Genomic DNA, 21,916 nt, shown 5'->3' on the forward strand with positions numbered 1-21,916 from the left:
GATTAATGATAATTTTGTTGTTATTAACTGCTACTGTTCATAACAACCGATTAGCTGCTTTCATTCGCTTGAATCTGTACTGAAAAACAGAATAGCGAAGGAGAACCAAGCCCTTTGGCTACACTTCAGGCCCCGCCTCACGACTCTCTAGTCCCACCCTCTCCTGCCTCACCTATGAGTGCCTTTCTCCTCCCGTCGCACATTTGTCCATTGGTAGCTTCCGCGCCCGTCAACCAATCTGCGTTCATTAATTGGCTGTCCCGCCCGTCAATCCTGAACGCACCCACCTCTTTTTCCTGCCCGCCTCCCCTTGAGGTGGACAGGTCCACTGTCCAATCACGATCCACGCACTGGGCGTCGCCGGGTTAACAGGCCGAGGCGGCTTCACGTTTCCCTCTTCGCCTCACAAGGGGGCGTCGAGGCGTTACTATGGTAGTCACAAAAGGCTGCCGGGGTGGCGGGGAGGGGCTTTGTCCTGTGATTGGCCCGCGTACGGACCAATCGGAGTGCCCAACCTCCGCCGGAAATCCACGGTCAAAAGGATGAGTACCTAGCCCCGATGGGTGCAAGCTGGGAGGCGGAGCAGCGGCTGGGGCAGGCGAGCCGATCTCGGTGAGCTGGTAGAAGGCAGGGGGTGCGCGTGGAGGGGTGCTCTTGCGTTATCTGGCGTCGCGGCCCGCCCGCCGTGAAGTCGGTGGAAGGATGGGCGCGAGGGCGAAGAGTGCGCATGTGCGCTGCCGGTGCGGCCTTTGCGACGGTGGCTGAGGAGGACCAGACTTCTCTTCCCCCCCCGCCCATCACCCCCTCCCTCAGGAACGCGTTTGTTCGAGCTGACAGCCCGGCCTGCGCTCGAGGGCGGTGGCGGGCGCGGGAGGTTTCCGCCTTCGAAGCTGAAGGTCTGCTGAGTGGGGAGGGGACGCCGAACGGGGGTGGGGATGGAGGGGAAAGAAGGTGGGTACCCAAGAGGTTTGGGGGCTCTGGAGGCAGGTATGACGGGTCTCACCTGGCAGGGCTGTTGCCTTGGATAAGGGAGGAGGGAAATGGTTTCGTGGTGCCTCTCGGTTCACCTGGCCTGGCGCCTGCACTTTGAGCCAGCGGCACCATGACGAGCCGAAGTACAGCAGGTAGAGCACCCCCCCCAGCCCCACCCCATATTGCCAGCGAGGGGATTAGAAATTAGATGGGGGGGGGCGCGGCGACGGACGTTCACCCGCTGAACTTCTGCTAGCTTTCCTGTGCCTTTTGAGCTAGTAGCTTAACAAGCAGAAATTCAAAGTCCCTCGTTTTTTCCTCCTTTTCTGGCAAAGGAGTAACTAAAAATTAAAACAAAGTGAGCAAAGGCTTCACCTGCTGAACTTCTGCTTGACAGGCTGGTGGCTCGCAGGAGCAAAGCCACTTTTCTTAAAAAGTGGGTGAAGCTCTTTTTCATCTCTCTGTCCCTGTGAGGGGCGGGGGCGGGGAAGAAGCTTCATGTGTTGAGGACTTGGTTGCCATACTGCTGGTACAAAGGTGCAGGGCCATTCAGGGTACCAGCCTTGGCTGGTCGTTTGACAAGTGGCTCAGCAGGTGAAGCTTCCCTGGCTTGGTGATTAAAATTAACACAATGGAAGAAAGGTAAGCAGGTGAGTGTTTGTGAAGATCCCGACAGCCTGCCTTTTAAAAGTGGTATGCTAGAGCAGTGTTTCCCAAACTTGGGTCTCCAGCTGTTTTTGGACTACAACTCCCACCATCCCTAGCCAGCAGCACCAATGGTCAGGGATGATGGGAACTGTAGTTCTAAAACAGCCGGAGACCCAAGTTTGGGAAACACTGTGCTAGAGTAAAAGGTGAAAAAAGATTGTTATATCTCAATGAGAGAAAATTAACTTTTTTTAAAATAGATGCAATACTTTTTAATTTTACCTCTTGTTACTATGTCTCTCTTATTAATAATAGTATTTGAACTTCAGTTGGTGAAACCTACATCTCTTCTCCCTCTCCCTCCCCCCCCAAAAGAAAGCTTATAGACATGAGACGTTGGCACAAAACAAAAGGTGACATATTCAGAGCAAGGGAAAGAATGTGGAAGGTGAGAAGAGGCTAGTCATTTGAAGCCAAATGTACCTGAGTGGTGCCTCTTTTGTGGAATTGGAAAAGATGTTGGTGAGGAGCACTTGATGGACCAGTGGATTTCCTTGCGAGCCAAAAGAGAAGGTATCCACCATCTGGGTGATGGAGGTGGAGGGGTGGGGTAAGAGGTGCAAGAGGAGTTCTGGTCCAAAAGGTGTTGTATGTTCTGGGAAGTTAAATGGGGTGAGTGACTCATGAGTAGAAGGGGTCTGAGTAAAGTACAGTAGTGTCACCCTCTGGGGATGGGAAGCTCTGCCTCTGGCAGGCAGTGAGGCATAGGTGGAGAAGGAATTGGAGGTAAAGGGGTTGTGTGTAAACATTGCTGGGGAATGGTTATTTCTGGAGGCTGAGGAGAGTCAACTCATAAGGGAGAAATGGAGAGTTCATTTCTGGTTTAGGGGTTAGTAGGGAAAAGGGCTATGTTTAATGCTGGGTTGTAATATGATTGGGTACAGGAATGCTCTCCAAATGATGGAGAGACAACATGTTGAAGAAAAGCTAGGAAGTTAGCTGGGTTAGGGACTTACGTTGTTGGATTTATGTGGCCTTTGTTGGAGAACCTCACTTCTGGTGAGTGAAGATAGATTTGAGCTTCAAATTCTGTGCTGCTTTGTTGCAGCCACCCATTCTGTGACTGTCTTTTACACAAGGAGCTATTGTTCCTAAGAGTACTGTGCTAATTCTCTGTGAATGCCTCTTGGGAGGTTGTGTTGTTTCCTTGCTGATCAAGGGTGCACCTGTGGGGCTTCACATAAGCACCTGGCTAGCTGCTGTGCTGGATGAGGTAGACCTCTGGTTTGTTCCAGCTAATGTTCTTAATCAGTAAGTAAATTAAGTCACATGAGTATATTGGTAACACAGTCTGGGTTGAAATAGAGAGATCCCTACCACTAAGCCTGCTATCAAAGATGTACAGTATGTGGTTTTTTAACTGCAAGCTTTCTCACCCCACCGTTTTTTGTTTTTGTTTTGCTTATTTTGAACTCTTCGCCTTTTCTCCCCTCAGCTCTCTGGGGTTTTTCTGCCTGTGAAATGGTTGAACTAAATCAGGCATCCCCAAACTGCGGCCCTCCAGATGTTTTTGCCTTCAACTCCCATGATCCCTAGCTAACAGGACCAGTGGTCAGGGAAGATGGGAATTGTAGTCCGAAACATCTGGAGGGCCGAAGTTTGGGGATGCCTGAACTAAATGTTAAGGCAGCACCATTTCATCTGACCTATTTGTGCTCCTCTCTTCATCAGTACGGAGTTCATCTGCCTTGGTGCATACCCTTGCATATTGCAACCAAATCAATTAGGTGGGCAAATATAGGTGTCCAGAATCTGACATATAAGAAGGGTTGCTATAGCAGATTATTAAGAGGCGTGGGGTGGGGAGGTATGACAGCATTTTAATGGACCTGGCAGACGAGTTTAACCTGTTGCTATTTCTCAACTAGCCTATTTTTATGTTGCATGCTCATAAGGTGAGCTCATGCCTCTTTGAAGATGGCTTGCAAAGAGTATATATAAACTCAGAGGAAAGGAGAGGAGAGCCATAGAGTGGGTCATGAATAAAACTTGCTAAAATGTACAAAGAAGTGACTCATGAATACACGACAAAGAGGGGAAAACACTGGAGAATCTGCTATTTTTTTGGGGGGGGGGAATCTATTATGAGCCCTGCTCAAGTCCCTCTGAAATGAAGAGAGACTCTACAACAGCAAATACTGACTGCATTGTTCAAAATTCAAGGGGTTTCATGGTTGGATGTGCTTGTTAGTCCCCCTTCCTTCTCCTGTGAAACATACAGTGCCCTTAGCTAGAGTTTGCCCTTCAGCTGTAGCATGTGCACAGTTAATTTGCTGTGTGGTCCATGCAGAGAAAGAGCATGTTAGTATATGCGCTTTTGGGTAACCATATTTATTTGTTCAGGAACTGCTTCACACTCCCTCGTTTAGCATTAAAACCTTAAGCTAGTGCCATGGGAAGCACACATACGGTGTTCCTTTAGTTGTAGTTCATATATGGCATGGGTAGCTATATGAATTAAAGCTGCATTGGGGTGTGTGTGTGTGCAGATCTATGATGATAACAGGTTGGATAATTAATAGACCTAAGGAGGAAGATACAGCTGGATATTCATTTGGTATGTTTTAATCATCCAGTGGCAGAAACAAAACAATTTTTGCCTCTTGAAGAGATAGTAGTGATTTAAACCCTGTATAGAGAAATTTCAAAACAGATTGTTTTGTGAAATTCTTGGTAAATACTGGTTGAGAATTCCTCCCCCCCCCATATTTTTATTCTAAATCTGCTCCATCCTTGAACCTAACTGAGTTCTTGTAACTTGCCTCAAAATCATTGAGGCTAAAGAACATACAAGAGTGAGTTAAGGGCTGCAATTTATAAGAGGACACTTGAAATAAAAGTGGAAGTTGTTGAGTGGCTGGTGTTCAAGAGCTTGTCAACCTTCTTTGACTATATTACTGAATTTATCTTGTTGCATATTATAGAACATGATACCGTAGCTTGAGAGCAGCATTCATATATCTGGGGCTTGTTGAGATTCCCTTGGAAGTATTGTATACTTTATTCCAGGACTAAGAAAAAGCAGTGGATGCTGAAGTCAGGTTATAGACATTTCTCTTTTATAACAGGTCTAGCAGAGGTTGCAAACTCTGAGCTCAAAATCTATTCCCTAAGCTGCGCTCCTTCTTTTTGCAGAAATGCGAAGTTAACTATACCCTTGGCTAACTTGTGTCAACTGGGAATGGTGCTGACTGGGACTGATGGTAGTTAACATAAGAAGAGCTCGGTGGATCAGGTCAATGGACATCTAGACCAGCATCCTGCTCTCACGGTGGCCAGCCTGATGCCTGTGGGCAACCTGCAAGCAGGACCTGAGTAGAACAGCTCTCTGCCCACCTGTGATTCCCAGCAACTGATGTTCAGAGGCATACTGTCTCTGACAGAGGAGGTTGAACAAAGCTATAATGGCTAGTAGCCATTGATAGCCTTATCCTCTATAAATTTGCCAAAACCTCTTTTAAAACCATCCAAGTTGGTGGCCATCGTTGCCACCTGTGGGAATGAGTTCCACAATTAGTACTTCTTCACACCGTGCATAGTTTATTTTCTCTGGCCTGAACATTCAGTTTCACTTGATAGCCATGAGTTCTAATGCTCTGAGAAAGGGAGAAGTAGTTAAGGTCATATTGTAAACCACAGAGCCTTTGTGGTTGAATAAAGCCACATAAAACAGGATGTACAAAATGTAAAAGCACATGGAGATCTGGTCTCTCAGCCATTTTGGAAACATCCAGGGTGTGGGAATGGCCATCATTTCTACTCTGCTTAAGATCCTGTAGTGTTGAATGCTCTTGCATGACAAGGTGTGTAAGAAATTTGTTTATATGATCTCACCTCAGTTATCCCCACCCTTGTTAAATTCAGATTGGGTGGCTTTAACATGCTTTTTGTGGGGCTGCCTTTCAAGTTTGGAAACTTCAGCTAGTACCAAATATGACTGCCTACTTTTTGGGTGGGTGACAGGTGGCCAGAACATGTGACGCTGATTTTTGTATCTGTTGCACTGGTTGCCAGTGTATTTCTGGGCCCAGTCCAAAGTCCTGGTTATGACCTTTAAAGCCCTCAGTGACCCGAGGCTGGGTTACTTGAAGGACTGCCTACAGCCCTGCATTGCTGCTCATATATTGAGATATACATTCAGTGTCTGCTAGTGAAGGCAAACCGGCTGGCAGAAACTCTGAACTGGACTTTTTCAATGGTGGTCCTAAACTTATGGAATTCAATTCCTGAAGAGGCTAGAGACCACGTCCTGTGTAACTTCCAGAGCTTTAAACATGGTATCAGAGTGAATACCTGCTTATTGGAACGTGGATAGTTTTATTGTGGTCCTTTTGCCCACATTGATTCTGTTGTTAATGTTTGGTTGTGCATTTTAAGTAGCTTTTTATGGTTTGCATGTATATTTTAAACCTGATGCAAGCTGCTTTTGTAGAAGATTTCCTTTAAAAAGTTGGCTATAAAACAAAAAAAGATTTTGTTGAGAAGTGATCGAATTCGTTCTTCTGCATTTGCGTACAAAAATCTTCTGTAATGTATCTGGTAGAGGCATATTCAGTTTATAGATCAACTTTAGGATTGACATGTATATATGCCCCATCAGTTATGAATAACTTGGCGTTTACATTTTTAACAATTCACATTGGTGTTGATATATAGATTAGGATTAGCCCTGTGCTTCTGCTGCTGCTTCCCCTGGGAAATGGGGAAACTGGGTTCCACACCTATTAGCTGATCAAGTCAAAATTATATTGGAGTTTTCATGGGAGATGTATGAACTGTTGTGGTAAGAATATAGTTTTTCCACAGTAAAGGCTTCATGGGATGCAAACACATTTGCATATCAGCTGGGAGATTCTAAAGTGATAGCATATATTTTAAGAAGGGGGTATCTGAAATTGCCATTGTTGTTTGGTGACTGTCTTGAAAGCATGATGTTTATGGTTGATCAACACAAAACTTTAGTTCATCACGGAGTGTGTATCAACAGCAATAAGTACAGTGGGCCAACTTGCTCAAACAACATAAAGAATACTCAGTTCCAACAAGATTGGCTAATGTATGTGAGGCCTCATCCACTCTGTGAGCTCTGTGACACAGGAAATGTTAACTCCAAGTGCTGATGTAATAGGTTTATCTTCTAAGTATACTTCTTAATTAAAGAGACAGAAGATTACTAGAAGAGTAGCATGCAGCAATGACAGGACATGCTATATTCAGCGGCTGAAATCTCATTTTCGTAATGCTAACTATGCAGGAAGTTACCGGTAGAAGAGTGGTAACATCTACACCATTCTCACTTTCTTATGAGTGCAATGAATTTGTCCTAAAACCCTTCAAGTAACCAAGGGTTTGTTAGATGGGACTAGAAAGAGATGTACAATAAGGTGACACTCATGTCTTTTATTGTTTCTTTGAAGCCGGAGTTGCAGTGAGTCATAGTATAGTAGATTACTTTGATAATCTTTTAAGGGAGAAGTTTTATTTAATGATTCATGAGTTGTTCCCACTGACAATAAAAATGTTACTTGGCCTCTACTGCTTATTTTCCTGTGGGTGCAACTACATGTTGCAATTAAAACACGAGGTTCCCAAGTCCACACCATAATGCGATGTGGGGCATTTGTGAGAGGGGGTGGTCTTTAATTCTTCCCCACCTGCTACATCTGATCTGCCAGTGTTGCTTTTCCAGACTGCTGCACATCATTTGACTCCCTCTCCCTCCTTCCATGTTCTTAAACCAGAAATAAGTTGGGGGGGGCAGGCTGCACCCCCTGTTCCTGTGGCCTCTGATCTTCCCTTGCAAGTGCTCCGCCCCTACATTTTTGTCATCTCGCCAAACAATCGTTTGAAAATATGTTTCCTAAGGTGGAAGCCCAGCTGAGTGCAATAAATTCATACTATATCTGAGAATCGAACTATCTGTGGGTGACCCTGAGCAAAATTGTATAACTTGAATGCTGAAATTGCACACATAACAACAAAAACTAAAACAACCAAAAGTTCATTTCTCTGCCAGAGCTTTGCTGAAAGAGCTTTGCCGGTGGTTTGACTCATGGTAGCCTCTAAAAAGCCCTTGGTTATACGGGTTTTATCTGGATAGCCTGGGAAGGGCCGTTGCATAATTAGTGGTGTCTGTGAAAACAAAGGTGAGGTTACTTGATTAGGTCCTACTCGCTTTGAACAAAATATTCTCGTGTGCTTCACAAAGATAGATGCCATGCTAGTCCTCTTGCTCAGCTCCAGTAAAATAGCACAGGTAAAACAACCTGTTTATTGGCCACAAAACTGTGCTGCAATCTTGAAAAAGAATTGGGAGGGACTATTGATAAGTGGTTTAGGTTGTATAACATGTTTGGGGTGTCTCTTAATATTTGGGTGGAATCACAATATGACATTGAATTGGTAACTTCACTTTTTTTGTTTCTAGGGCAGAAGGTAATCCCAGAAAGCTGGCTATTTGGGTGGCATAGAAGATTTACCACCCTCTACTCGGAATACACGTTATGAACCCTTTCTGGAGCATGTCTACAAGTTCTACACGCAAGGTGGGGTGTGGCTGACTGCAAGGCAGGCCATTTTCAGTTGATGAAATGTGTGCTATATGACTCTCTCCCCTCCCCCTTGGGTTTTATTATACTCTGAAAGAGTATCCAAAGGATCTTTAAATAATATATGCTAATCGGAAACCTGATGTGGATTAAAAATTATCATCATGGGATCCATTAGAAAGCAATCTTGAATGCAAGAAAGCTCAGCTTAATGTTTCAGTTGAACTATAATCACAGGCCTTCTCAGGATGATCTTTCCGATTACATTTTCTCCAGAAGTGGGCATTGCTTACAAGAGATTTTGGGTAGTAGTTTAAACAGATCATTTGGTGAGACAAATATATATGTGGACAATTTTAAAAGCAGACTTGGGTGCGTTACGTTACTTGTGGCCAGATCTCAGCCAGTTCCATAGTTGACAGTAGCCAATTTTATACAATTGCCAAATTCAGCTAAGCAACTGGATATATCATAACTGTTTGGACTGGCAGGATATCTTCAGTTCAGTACCCGAACTGGAGTGTTAGTGAATATGAATTGGAGTGTTAACCATTGGATACAACTGGAACAATTACCCCCCCCCCAAATGTTTTACATTTTCTAACAGAGATCTGAAACAGAAGAAAAGGCTCTGGTTGGTGAGCTGAAGAACAGTCCTCCACGCACCACTCAAAAAAAGCAGCTGCCTTCGATTCCCAAAAATGCTGTGCCAATGACCAAGCCTGCTTCACCCGCCCTTTCAGCGCAGTCTACAAATGGGACACATGCCTCCTACGGACCTTTCTACCTAGAATACTCTCTCCTGGCAGAATTGTATGTTTCTTTGTGTGTGGTTTCAGTTCAGAAATTCACTACTTCGTGCTTTATAGAGGAGTTCCTTATCAACGCTTATTTTTGGTTAGAATATTCTATTGAGGCCAAAAAGCAATGTATAAAATAATGTGTTAGCTGATTTTCCATGCTGCATTCACTTTGGTGGCAAGTGAAGTGAGGCATTTTCCTGTTTTCTTCTGTGCAGGAGCTGAAGAGGGATTCTTTGAGCAGCTGGAATTATGTGACATTTGTTTTCAAATGCTCCTTGAAAGTGTGCAGCGCTGCAATTGGCCAATTGTTAATATGTAGTATCTTTTGAGGCTAGTTATTTATTTATAGACTCAATATACTGCACAGTAAACAAAGTATCTAGGTGGTGAAAGTAACACATTCATAAAGCAGTGTAAACATACTTAGTCAGTATCTCAGTAGTGATACACAATAGCCAAAAGTTAAGCTATAGGTCAGAAAAAGCCTGTGTAAACAGAAGAGGTACCTGAAGCAAAGTAACCAAATGTGCTTGCTTAATAGAATGCACATTCCCTTCCATTTTTCAAGGTTTGGGGAACCGTTTGTCCTGCTGTCTTTATTAGAGCAAGATGCTTTTAAAAAGTCATTAGGCCCAGTCTTTTTCACACTGCATTGTGCCCAAGGGATCTGGAGTAGGACTAGGCAAATGAAGGGGTGACACTATGACACATAGGCTTTACTTGGGTGATTCTCATTCAGTTCTATGGGACTAAGTCAACAGGCCACAATGTAGGGCACAGTTCAAGGAGGGCAAAACATGCCCCTGGCAGTAAGGGCCCAGGCACTCACTGCAGGGGCCTCTCAGTGGAGAACAATACATTGCTGTGTGCAGAGCACTCTCATATATGTATTATGTCACCAAAGTCTCCTTTTATCTGGCCCAGTTGCACATCATAACTGGTAGTTCATTAGCAAAATTGTTGAAAAAGAGATGGAGTTAATAGCAGTGTATTTCAATACATGAGATGGACAGCACTATATGAGTAAGAGTGGATCTGTGTGATTCTCTCTTCCACTGTGTGTGAACTCTTGTTATCCTGTAGTACATTTTGATTTTGTAAAGTCGTTTGTTGTAAGCTGGGACATAGCAAAAGGGCAAGTTGGATTAAGGCTGCCTTCTGCCTTGCTGGCCTACAGCTGAATGTGTGGAGTCCTTACATAAGTTGTACAGCTCCCATGTGGATCTCCTTGGCAAAAATTGCCAGGTCTAGTGGCTATAGTTGTGAGCCTGCCTTTAGAAGGGGAAACAAGCCAGCTTAGTAAACGAGAATGCTTTCCTCATTCGGCTGTAGAAACTGAACCAGGAACAGAAAATGAGTGTTATAAATGAGAGTTTAAATTATTTTCTGTGATTCAGGCTTTGCTGGGGGCACAGCTGGTGACGGGGCGCATTATTGTTCTGTGGGCAAGCTTTGTTCAATTAAACAGGCTTGCATGCTTCAGCTACTGAAAAGCTTGTTTATGAAAGCTTATTTGAGGCACACTTGGCAAAATGCCGCCCATGGCCATTGCTTTGCTGTCATAGGGTGGCTGGGTAAAATTCCATTCATTAATGCTGTGGTGTTGAGAACACAACTCGCAGTTTTCGCAGTTGTCTTTCAGCAGAAGTGAAGCCTTGGATCTCTTCCCTTAGGACTGTAATCTGGTCATGTTATATAATGTATACCAGAAACTGGGGGGGGGGGGGAATGATCAGAAGTCATCCTCCAAACATGTGTGAACTTTGACTGCAACAGCAAAGGAGAGCACAAAGGGACAAGCTTCTGTTTTACTTATCTGATGCAGGACTAGAAAGCAGTTTTATTTATCTACCCTTTACCTGAAGTGGAAACATACACAGTCTAAACCAAAATCAAACAAGATTGAAACAAATGCACTTTGTTTAAAAATAAAATATGCAGGGACAGAAATTAAATTGCCCAATATACCCCTCCCCAAATGCATCAGTTACATCAAAAGCCTCATCCACTAGGTAGCTTCTCTGTGTATCTGAGTGATGGAAAGAGATTGACTTTAGCCTTATGGAGTATGCTTGCTTTGTTGCATTTATATCCTGCTTTCATTCTATCATAGAACTCCATGTGGCATATATGGGGATTCCCAGTCTCCCTTTCAGACGCTGACCAGATTCAGACCTGCTTAGCTTCATCAAGGTTGCTGCATTGCCTGCCTTCAGAAACCATAGCCCTGCCCCCTCCCCACACTTGCATTTATGGCTTGTTCTCATTGCTGGCTTCTGCCTTGATGCCTGCTCCCATTTCCGTGCCTGTCTTTTACTCTGTCCAAGTGAGTCCCTAAAGCCAATAAAATAGCTAACTGTTTTGGTTTATTACAAGCTTGCAAAGGCCTGTCTGATATTTAAAGTGCATTTCTGTTGCTCTTGCAAGTGAGTTGAGTGTGGATGACATTGATTCGGCTTCTCTGATGTCAGAAAGAACCTTCTTGCAAAGCCTTGACTTGTACTGCCTGCTGGTTCAGTCCTGAGATTCACAGGCAACTCCTCTAGATAAATTGGAGTGCACTTTGGCTGTGCACATGTGGAAGGGGAGAGGCTTTCAAGTCAGTGTCTTCTTGTTGCAGGTAGGCTGTCTGGCTTCTGAACAAAATAACAAAAATTCCTTCAGTAGCACCTTAAAGACCAACTAAGTTTTTATTTTGGTATGAGCTTTCGTGTGCATGCACACTTTTTCAGATACACTTGAAACAGAAGCGTTTTTGGTCGTGAGGAAGAAACATCCTTAGCTGCTTAAGTAAAAAGATTATGGGGAAATTCACGGTGTACTCTAATTGAGAGTCTTTGAATAGGGGTTTGTGTATGCCACTTTAAACCTAACTAGGTGGATTACATTTCCTTACAGCACGTTGGTTGTGAAGCAGAAGCTGCCAGGTGTCTATGTGCAACCTTCTTACCAATCAGCGTTAAGTAAGTATATCTCTGTGTTTTTCTTCCTATAGCAAAGCTATTTATTTACTTTTTACATCTCATCATCTTTCTTTTTTTCTTTTGCAGTGTGGTTTGGAGTAATATTCATAAGGCACGGATTGTACCAGGATGGTGTGTTTAAATTTACAGTCTACATCCCTGACAACTACCCAGATGGTGACTGCCCAGTAAGTATCAGTAGGCTGAAACGTCCATCATTTGTGGACTTGCTTAGTTGGCTGTGGGGCATGTGATGTTTCTCTTCTAGGACAGGGCTTTGCTCAGCAAGCTAGACCATGGAGGAACTGGCAATTCTGGCTTACATAACACTTTGCATTTATAAAATCATACCTCAGTTTGAGTATGCTACGGGTTGCGTACTTTCAGGTTGTGTACTCAGCAGACCCGGAAGTGTTTACTTCCGGGGTCTGCTGTGCGCGCATGCGCAGAAGTGTTCTGCGCGCTTCGCACGTGCGCAGAAGTGCTCTATTGGTGCTTCACGCACACGCTCTATTGCGCTCGGGTTGAGTACTTTTCGGGGTGCGAACGGCACCCTGGAACGGATTGGGTACTCAACCCAAGGTACCACTGTAGAGCTCTTTTAAAACATTCAGGAGTGCTTCACATATGTTATTGTTGCAGCTTTTAAGGTAGGTCAGTATATCTCCATATTGCTGGTGTGAGATATTATTGTTTTTTTGTTTGTTTGTTGGTTACTGTGCATTCACCATAAGGTCTTAGGGAAGGTTACAACAATTTAAAAGCCAGTATTAAAATATTTTAAGGAGAATGGGGTGGATGCTAAAATACATATAATAGTTAGCCTAAGGCCACCTAGTGCATTTGTGGCAGGAGAGATTTGAACCATTCTCTTAGCTATTTATATGATGCCAACTCTTGACGCTTCCATTTATTGTCAGCAGAGGGTAATTTCTTACTTTCTCTGGTGGTAGTAAGTCTTAGCTGTTCCTAGCAAGTGAGATTGTTTGAGATTCAGCTATGATGATATTTAGTTATCTGTAGAAACATTTGCCTGCCATAGCTTTGTTCTCTTAGTTAAATGATCTGGCCACATCTGCTATCCACAGTTATGTTTTTATTGCTTTTGGAGATCTGCTCTTAAAATCAGACTCCTTGGATCAAGCAGCAGAACGTTCTTGTTTACCAACTTCGGTTTCCTCTGTTGGCTCTGGCAGATTTCAAAAGGCAAGAGAGTCAGCCAAGCTTGGACGTTTTTATGGCAATGGGCAGAGCAGTTTTTGGCAGAACACAGTGGGCACTAAGCTTCTAACGGTAGAGGCTACTTTAAGAAATTAACAGTGCTTAAATTTAAAAGGTATTTAAATATTTAACATGGTATCTACTAGGAGTGTGCATGGTCAACAAAGTTTCTCTTAACTGTGTCACTGCATTAAATTTTTTTATTGAGGTCTGTTCCTGAGTTGCTCTGTGCTCTAATTCCACTTGGTTCTGTAATTAAGTGTTCTGGGCTTCACTGAATAAAAAGAAGCCTGATTCTCATAGTTACTTGCTCCCCGCACCCCTCCACCAAGCCAATCCACATCCCTATGATCCACCAGCAACACATTTTAGCCAATTGCAAATGCTTTTAGATTAGTTGCATGCCCTACCCAAATTCCTACTTGTATTGCCCCTTTCTATGGATATAATTGTAAGCTGCTTTCAGAACAAATTGTAGCTGAAAAGTGGTGTACAAACTAGAAATAGTTCTGGTTTCCCAGGAAATGCAATGCAATAGTCAATTTATTTTAGTCCTTTGTATCCCACCTTTCAGGATAAAAAACCTCCTGCAATACCTTAGCACAAAATATTAAACTACAGTTTAGTAAAGCATTACAGGCTCATTCACATAGGACAGATGATTGGTCACTTTGTCAGGGGACTGGGGAGGGGAAGAGAAGGTGCAGCTGAGACTGGCTCTTTACCAGCCTCCATCTCTCACCTGGAATTCAGTGTGCTCAGAGAGAATTGTGCCTTTTGAGGGCTTGCATTCTCTGAAGGTACATCTCTGCTCCCTGCCTACCCATGTCCTTTAATTCATTAATACAGTGCCAGCCAGAGCTGTCTTTTCTCTAGCTACCTACCACATTTGCTGAAGCCATCAAAAGCAGCAATTTAGTTACATGTAGAAATATCTCCTGTATTGTGCTTGGATACCTAACATACACCTAACATTCTCATGTATATGAAGCTTTCCCCCCTTTCTAATAATAATAAAAATAAAAATAAATAATAAATAATTTTATTCATACCCCACCCATTTGGCTGGATTTCCCCAGCCACTCTGGGTGGCTCACAGCACATATAAGAACATACAAAAACATCAAACATAAAAAACTTCTCGATACAGGGCTGCCTTCAGACGTCTTCTAAGTCAGATACAGTGGTACCGCGGGTTACAAACACTTTGGGTTACAGACTCCGCTAACCCAGAAATAGTACCTTGGGTTAAGAACTTTACCTCAGGATGAGAGCAGAAATAGTGTGGTGGCAGCAGGAGGCCTCATTAGCTAAAGTGGTACCTCAGGTTAAGAACGGTTTGGGGTTAAGAACGGACCTCCGGAATGAGTTAAGTTTGTAACCAGAGGTACCACTGTAGTTGTTTATTTCCCTGACATCTTCAGGGAGGGTGTTCCACAGGGAGGGCGCCACCACCAAGAAGGCCCTCTGCCGGGTTCCCTGTAACCTTGCTTCTTGCAGTGAGGGAACCAGCAGAAGACCCCTGGAGGAAGATCTCAGTGAACAATGGGGGAAGAGACGTTCCTTCAGGTATACTTTTTAAGCTGCCTTGGGAAGGCTTTACCTTGCAAGGTGGCATATAAGAGTAAATAGGCATCCTTTCATGCTGCATGTTATCAAAATATGTTATCAGAATATTGTTCTAGGTTTGTAACTAGTCAGTTGGCTGAGCTACATAACAACCTCTCCACTGACCAAAGAGGGAAGCATTTTTAATGCAAAAGGTTAGTTCTGCATGTATAATAGGCAGAGAGGTTAATAGCCCATCAGCTAATCTGTAAGGTTGCTTATCAGCTTGGTTTTGTCTTTCAGCGCTTGGTTTTTGATCTGCCCATCTTCCACCCACTAGTAGATCCCACCTCAGGTGAACTGGATGTGAAAAGAGCATTCACCAAGTGGAGGTCAGTGTGATGCTCTAGAATGCAAGTATTGAACAGAAGTTATGTCTGGGTGCTTCACTAAATGTGCTGCTGTGGCTTTCTTGTGCTTCTCCTAAAGGCGAAACCATAACCATATATGGCAAATACTGATGTACGCTCGAAGGGTCTTCTACAAGATTGACACAACCAGTCCTTTGAATCCTGAGGCTGCTGTGCTGTGAGTTACTATCAGGGTTGAACTTTCTAGTACTACTCCAGGTTTTCTCACAAGTACATGCATCTTACCAAATGTCATGGATATTCCTATATGCATTGGTACCAGAATTGATTTTTAGCTGCATGTTCCTAGAATTGGCTTCTGACATTTAGACACACATATGTGAGGGGCCAACCTGGATAGGAAGATTTTTAGTGTGGTGCAGGTACATGGCAATTTACTCTTCCTCTGCACTTGTGATGCGATGTGTCCTGCCCTGTAACTAACATCACACATTTGGGCAAAGAGCCTTGTGCTTTCCCGATAGCTGATAGGTTGTAGGTATGTGGCATTTCTCTATTTTGCATTGGCTGTGGCAGCTTTCCTCAATCTAGTGCCTGCAGATAGCTTGGAGTACAAATAAGAGCTGATAAAGGGCACCAGGTTGGAGAAGGCTTGCTGTAGAATAGGAGGCTCACAGTTTAGCCTGATTATGCCAGTTGGGTGGAAATGGCATTTTGTCTGGGCCTTTCTCCTGTCTTAGCCTTGGCATTGTGGCTACTGATTTCATCTAATGTGTCTCCTTTTTTGTCTTTGTCTCTCTCTTAGGTATGAGAAGGATATTCAACTTTTCAAGAGTAAGGTGGTTGACAGTGTGAAATTATGCAGCAGTCACTTATTTGATCCACCAAAAATAGAGGATCCCTATGCAATTAGGTAGGAAATTGTACTACAGTTGTCATGTGGCATATTAGCAGTGTTTTTAAGGTATTTGTGCATCAAAAAAAAAATGAAAGTTACGGTGCCCCTGTTCACTTCTGCAACATGTAAGCAACAAACATCTGTTCCTGCCGTGCCTCACTGGGAGAGGCTGTTGCAGCTCTGCTGTGGCCCTGGCAGGGGCTGGACATCCCCATCCTCCCTTGGCTTTGGCATGGCAGGAAAAGGCACTTCCATCTCTTCTTGCTGTGCCAATTCCCAAGGACTCACCTGTGTGGCTAATCAAAGGCATAGTGAGGGGGTAGAGCTTGGGAGCAGAGCCAAGAGAGAACTTTTTCCTTCCTACCTACTCCCTGGGCATATAAAGCCGGCCGGCCGGGAGCCCAGACAGTAGTCAGCACTGGATTCCCCTCCCTCCTTTTCAGGGAGTATGATTTGCCTGAATTTTAGGAGGCATACCCTTCCTGGACTTTGCTATGGATTACCTTGGTCAATGTATTTGGGGCCAGGGATGAATGTTCATTGCAGAGCAATTGGGCCTGTCTACGAGTTTTGCCTACCTCATGGCAATTGTCGCGACTTCTTGGTGGAAAAGGCATTTGGTTGGATCCTTAGTCCATGAAGCCCCCCTGCTCTGCTGTCCTGGGTATCCTCCTAAAGGAGTCTGGGGAGTCGTTTTATGTCCAGATATTTCGCTCAGGAGTGGATGCGCCATAGCCCATTGGTGATCTTGGCAGGTTGCCTGGATATGATGCACATTGCAGGGATACCCTTAGCCTTAGTCAACACCGTTTTACCACCAACCAGTAGACTGACTGGTTGATCTTTGGAGACATATCTAATGCCTACATCTGCAATCTGTAATCAATAGAATTAAGACCTTCTTTCATTCCAACAATGTTGCCCTCTCTTCTGTTGCATGGCCACATGTGCTTTCACCTTGCCACTGGCTCCAATGCTGCCGGGCCTGCAATGCGTTCCCGTCTCTTGTGTTGTGCTTGCTTCCAAATTGTGTTCTCTCTTTCCCTTCACCTTTCAGCTGGGATGACTTCACCGTCACAGCAGCCCAACCTTCAAACACTGTTATAAATTAATCCTCTTAGCATAAATAGAATACATTTTGTAGCTGAAGTAAATTTACAGAGATTATCTGTACAGCAGCATTCCTCAACCTGGTACCCTCCTAGATGATGTTGTTGTTTAGTCGTTTAGTCGTGTCCAACTCTTCGTGACCCCATGGACCAGAGCACACCAGGCACTCCTGTCTTCCACTGCCTCCCGCAGTTTGGTCAAACTCATGTTCATAGCTTCGAGAACACCCTCCTAGATTGTGTTAGACTAATACTACTCCTATCATCTCTAGCCAGCATTGTCAGTGGTCAGGAAGTATGGGAGTTGTAGTCCAAAATGTCTAGAGGGCAGCAGGCTGGGAAAGCTACTGTAGAGTGAATAATTACTTTGCCAATTTTGTTGTTTGAAGTGTGTAAGCAAGCACAAATACTTGTGGTGTCCCATTGATATACAGTGGTACCTCTACTTATGAATTTTTCTACTTACGAATGGAGCTCCGTCTGCCATCTTGGATGCGGTTTAGAAAGGATTTTTTCTACTTATGAATTTTTAGATAGGGTTGCTTCGACTTATGAATTTTTTCTCCCAATGCATTCCTATTGGATTCGACTTACAATTTTTTTCGACTTACAAATGTGTGTTCGGAACACATTAAATTCATAAGTAGAGTACCACTGTACTGTACTTAGAAAAGTGGCCATTTTCATTCTCATGTGTACTACTTTCAGACTTATTGCATGTCTCTTTAAAGATATTTGTATCATACAATGGATACATTTTATTTCAGTTTTGGAGATCAGTTACAGGCTCATGTTCTTATGTGTTAACAGTTTTTCACCCTGGAATCCAGCTATACATGATGAAGCTAGAGAGAAGATGTTGACCCAGAAGGTACGTAAGAGGGATTGAGCTTGCTCAAAGTAGTTGGATTTGAAAACAAGCAAGACATATTGATTTGGTATGAAGCACAACTGATAAAAGTTCTATGCGAATGAAATGTTTCTGTAAAACCTCATCTCAGACGTACATTGGCAGTATTGTAGCCCTAAAGAGTTAGTTGTGTCTTGTAAATGTGGTTGTGCTGGCCCTACAACGTACATCCTGCACTTGGGAAGGAAGTGGTATTTGTGTTTAGCTGGCAGGCTGGGGGGTGGCAACATTTTAGACATGCTTGGGTTTCCCTCCAGGAGGAGCTTAATCCTCCCACATACCTCCTTTGCCCAGAAGACTTTCTTCAGGGTGCCTTGGCTCAGTGTTGGTGGTTGGCACTGTTGGGTGACTGCCAAGACCCATGTTCCTCAAAGAGGCTCCCTGCCAGCTCCTAGAGTCTTCTTGTCTTATTGGTTCTCTTTGCTGGCTTTTTCACATGCTCCTTCTGTGTGAGCAAGCAGTTAGGGGAAGATTGCAGTAACCTCCACAAGCCTTTGGTATTTCTCCTCTCTTGGATATTGTTGTGATTTAGAGAGGAAAGTGTCAACAGAAGTGGTGAGGAGGGAGTCTCTAGGAGCATTTTGCTCAAGGGCTCGGTAACTCCTGCGATCGGCACTAAGCTGGCTAATCTCATATGGTAATGTAGAAGTGACTGAGGAAGAAATTAACAAGCTTTAAAAAAATAAACATCTTCCTTAAAGGAGCATTTTTGATCTGGGCGCAGAAAGTTGGTATGTCAAAGTTTATTGCGATAAAGGCAGGGCTTTTTTTCAGCCAGAACCCACCAAAACTCTGATCTGGCACCCCTCAGGTGGGTGCATTTTCAAGATAACAAAGGAGGCTTTCATGGTGAGTTCCGGCACCTTTTTCTAGAAAAATAGCACTGGTTAAGGGTACTATAGGACCCAGGTGGCGCTGTGGTTAAACCACTGAGCCTAGGGCTTGCTGATCAGAAGGTCGGCGGTTCGAATCCCTGCGACGGGGTGAGCTCCCGTTGCTTGGTCCCAGCTCCTGCCAACCTAGCAGTTCGAAAGCACGTCAAAGTGCAAGTAGATAAATAGGAACCGCTACAGCGGGAAGGTAAACGGCGTTTCCATGTGCTGCTCTGGTTCACCAGAAGCGGCTTTGTCATGCTGGCCACATGACCTGGAAGCTATACGCCGGCTCCCTCGGCCAATAATGCGAGATGAGCGCGCAACCCCAGAGTCGGTCACGACTGGACCTAATGGTCAGGGGTCCCTTTACCTTACCTTAAGGGTACTATGCTGGGTTTTTAAAAAACCACATTTCCTGCTACCTTCTGCACCTAGAAGCCCTTCTGCTGGCTAGAATTCAGATGTTTATCTGGACTAAAGCTGAAGGATTGGGTTTTTAGCTTCTCTCCATACTGCCACCACCCCATCTTCTTAAATAGGCTCATCCACCAGTCAAGTTATTAACATTCGTGTTTATCATTGCTAGGGTTACATGTATGTCTTTAGAGTTCTGGAATTCTCTCTGGGGCTGGGAAGGTCTTATTTCCCAAAGCCCTCAGCAGAGCTGCTTCCACCCTCAAAGGCTGGACCCTACTCACTTACTCATTCAGACTGGTGGATGCACATATTATAGTTCAGGTAAGAGCCCAGACTGCCCTCTTCCTGGCAGTGTTTGAGGTGCATGTGGATTTTTTTTTTTGATATATGAAATCTGTAGGGTGTTTGACACTCTTATACATTTTTACTTACTGGCACTTTATTTTAAAGCATTTTTCTTGCTCTGAAGCTGATTGAGGCTTTTCCCAAAGGAGGGTCAATGATAGCCCTGGACAATGTACAACCCTATTCAATGAAAATAACATGCCATTGAAACAGGGGAGGGGGGAGAAATAACTATTGAAGCAGTTTGCTGCTGCTTCCTCTGTGGCTCACATGTACTTGAGAGAAGGTGGAGCTCAGTCTCCGCTGATCCTGCAGCAGCAAAGGAAGTTTGCTGACTGCTTATCACATGCTCTTGCAAACAGCTCCCTTCAAGATGTGTGGTTTGCCTAGGGTCTCTCTTTTTAGAGACTTACCTGCCTGTTGCTTTTGTAGGAAGGCACATCTTGACCTCACCTAAGGTTGGGCATATTCCCATGACCTGTACATACTAGCAAACATGCTGTGAATGGGGATTCTTGCTGAATCATGCCTCCCCCCCCCCAAAGATCTTTTTAAGAATCAGCAACATGGTGCATGAGGAAACAGAATTGTGCATGTACAGTTGCGTGTGTGGGGCTTCTTTTCAAGTATGGCTGATGTGAAGCAGCCCTTTCAATTCAATATGAATGCCATTGTTTTGCGAGTATTGAGTTCATCTTAATGGCGCTCTTTCTTCTTCCTAGAAGAAGGCAGAGGATCAACAGTGCAAAAGCATGCAGGTGTCTGGCCTCTCATGGGTGAAGCCTGGCTCGGTTCAGCCTTTCAGCAAAGAGGAAAAGACTCTACCTACCTAGTTCCTGTGAATGACGAAGCACTCAACACTTTCTGCAAGAGGGAATGTAATGGAGAGCCAGACAGCAAAGCAGTGGCTTTCCTTCTTGACTTGGATTAGTAAAGAGTTAAATGGTAGCAATGACTCAAGTAAACCTGCTCAATGGGATTGCTCAGACTCTTGGTATTTTACATATGTTTTAACTGCAGGTTGGAAGTTGCTCTTAACAAGGCTGGACTCCAGTTAGTGAAGTCCACCCTGGTGGGTAATGGAAGCCTCAGGGGTCTAATATCTGAGGTTCTTCATCGGGTTACTTTTAAAAGCTTTTAAAATTTTCCTTCCAGGGGTAGGTTTTTTTTTTAAAAAATGTAAAGAGCAGGTGGGAAAAACACTTTCCAGAGGTAATCTGTGTTTATGTAAACTAATATAGCAGAGTAAAATACTATATTTAAAACTTTTAAATGCATTGGTTTCTATTGTAAATACATTAGGATATGGAATTTGTAAATAGTTGGTTCTGATTCCTTCTAGCCCTTTTAGGGGCAGTGAGGCTGAGATTGGCATGTATGATGTGTATCTAATTTTCCTTCCTCCCCCAAATAGATATTGTCACTACAGGCTGCTTATAACATAACTTGTTCAACAATCTTTAGACCTACAACCCAATTGCCTGTAAGCATCATATGGTAGAAAAGTTAAACGGATGCAGCTAGCAAATCTCAAAGGATTTTCAAGAAAATATATGTATAACCCTTTTCTTCATGTGGTTTGCAGGCATCTTATACCAGTGGCCTTAAGATGTGTCAAAGTAATGTTAGAGGCAGCCTTAATTTGCACATTAGTCAGGACTGTAGCGCATTGAGCTTTTTACCACTAGAAGAAAAATCTGTGCTCTTCATTGTGCACATTTGTTGATTTAATAAAATCTGTAAGGAGAGCTAGGGTTGGAGACTGACATGACTAATGTGTTAAGAGTGGCATCTTAAAATAAAAGACCAATCGTGGTAAAATGTGTCTTGTCACTCGTTCCTTGGAAATGTTTCAGTTCATCAACTTCAACGTTAGATAGAAAGGCCGCCTTAAAATTTCAGTCTAATCACTATGGTTAGTAAACATAGGTTGTCCCAAGACTCCTGTGCTATGTGACAGGCTTGGCTTCTAGCACGACCAAGTATGCAGGTATACAGAGGTTCATACCTGTTGGGTACAGCCTGAGACAGCAGTTCGTTGGTGACAGATTACTGGTCTACTTAAAGAAAAAAGGTAAGTTTGTTTTTGCAGCAGTGATTTTTTTAAAAAATATCCCTAAAGGGCATAGGCCTAGCCTAATAAAAATTAAGCATGTTCTAGAAATACCACTTCAAAAGTCATGTATGTTTAGGGTGATTCCACCTTGTATGTATAGAGATGTCTTTGC

General features: G+C 43.7%; 1 protein-coding gene across 50 annotated transcripts; it reads left to right on the forward strand.

Annotated features, from left to right (window-relative positions):
* The first annotated feature begins 552 nt into the window (after positions 1-552).
* On the forward strand, positions 553-21,509 carry AKTIP (AKT interacting protein). Of its 50 annotated transcripts, none has more exons than XM_060276078.2 (12): positions 553-896; positions 1,996-2,193; positions 8,108-8,225; positions 8,836-9,041; positions 11,930-11,994; positions 12,082-12,182; positions 15,067-15,155; positions 15,253-15,351; positions 15,940-16,047; positions 17,952-18,012; positions 19,513-19,664; positions 20,411-21,509. In XM_060276078.2, exons 3-11 carry the CDS (start codon positions 8,184-8,186, stop codon positions 19,657-19,659), a joined length of 918 nt encoding a protein of 305 aa, XP_060132061.1. In that variant the 5' UTR covers positions 553-896; positions 1,996-2,193; positions 8,108-8,183; the 3' UTR covers positions 19,660-19,664; positions 20,411-21,509. The 50 variants fall into 50 exon arrangements, with proteins under 50 accessions (XP_060132061.1, XP_088528001.1, XP_088528005.1 ...); XM_088671875.1 differs by having other exon boundaries at positions 20,414-21,509; XM_088671879.1 differs by having other exon boundaries at positions 8,113-8,225; positions 20,414-21,509.
* The last annotated feature ends 407 nt before the right edge of the window (positions 21,510-21,916 follow it).

The sequence above is a fragment of the Zootoca vivipara genome, chromosome 6 (genome assembly GCF_965207765.1).
Source record: "Zootoca vivipara chromosome 6, rZooViv2.hap1.1, whole genome shotgun sequence".
Classification (NCBI taxonomy): domain Eukaryota; kingdom Metazoa; phylum Chordata; class Lepidosauria; order Squamata; family Lacertidae; genus Zootoca; species Zootoca vivipara.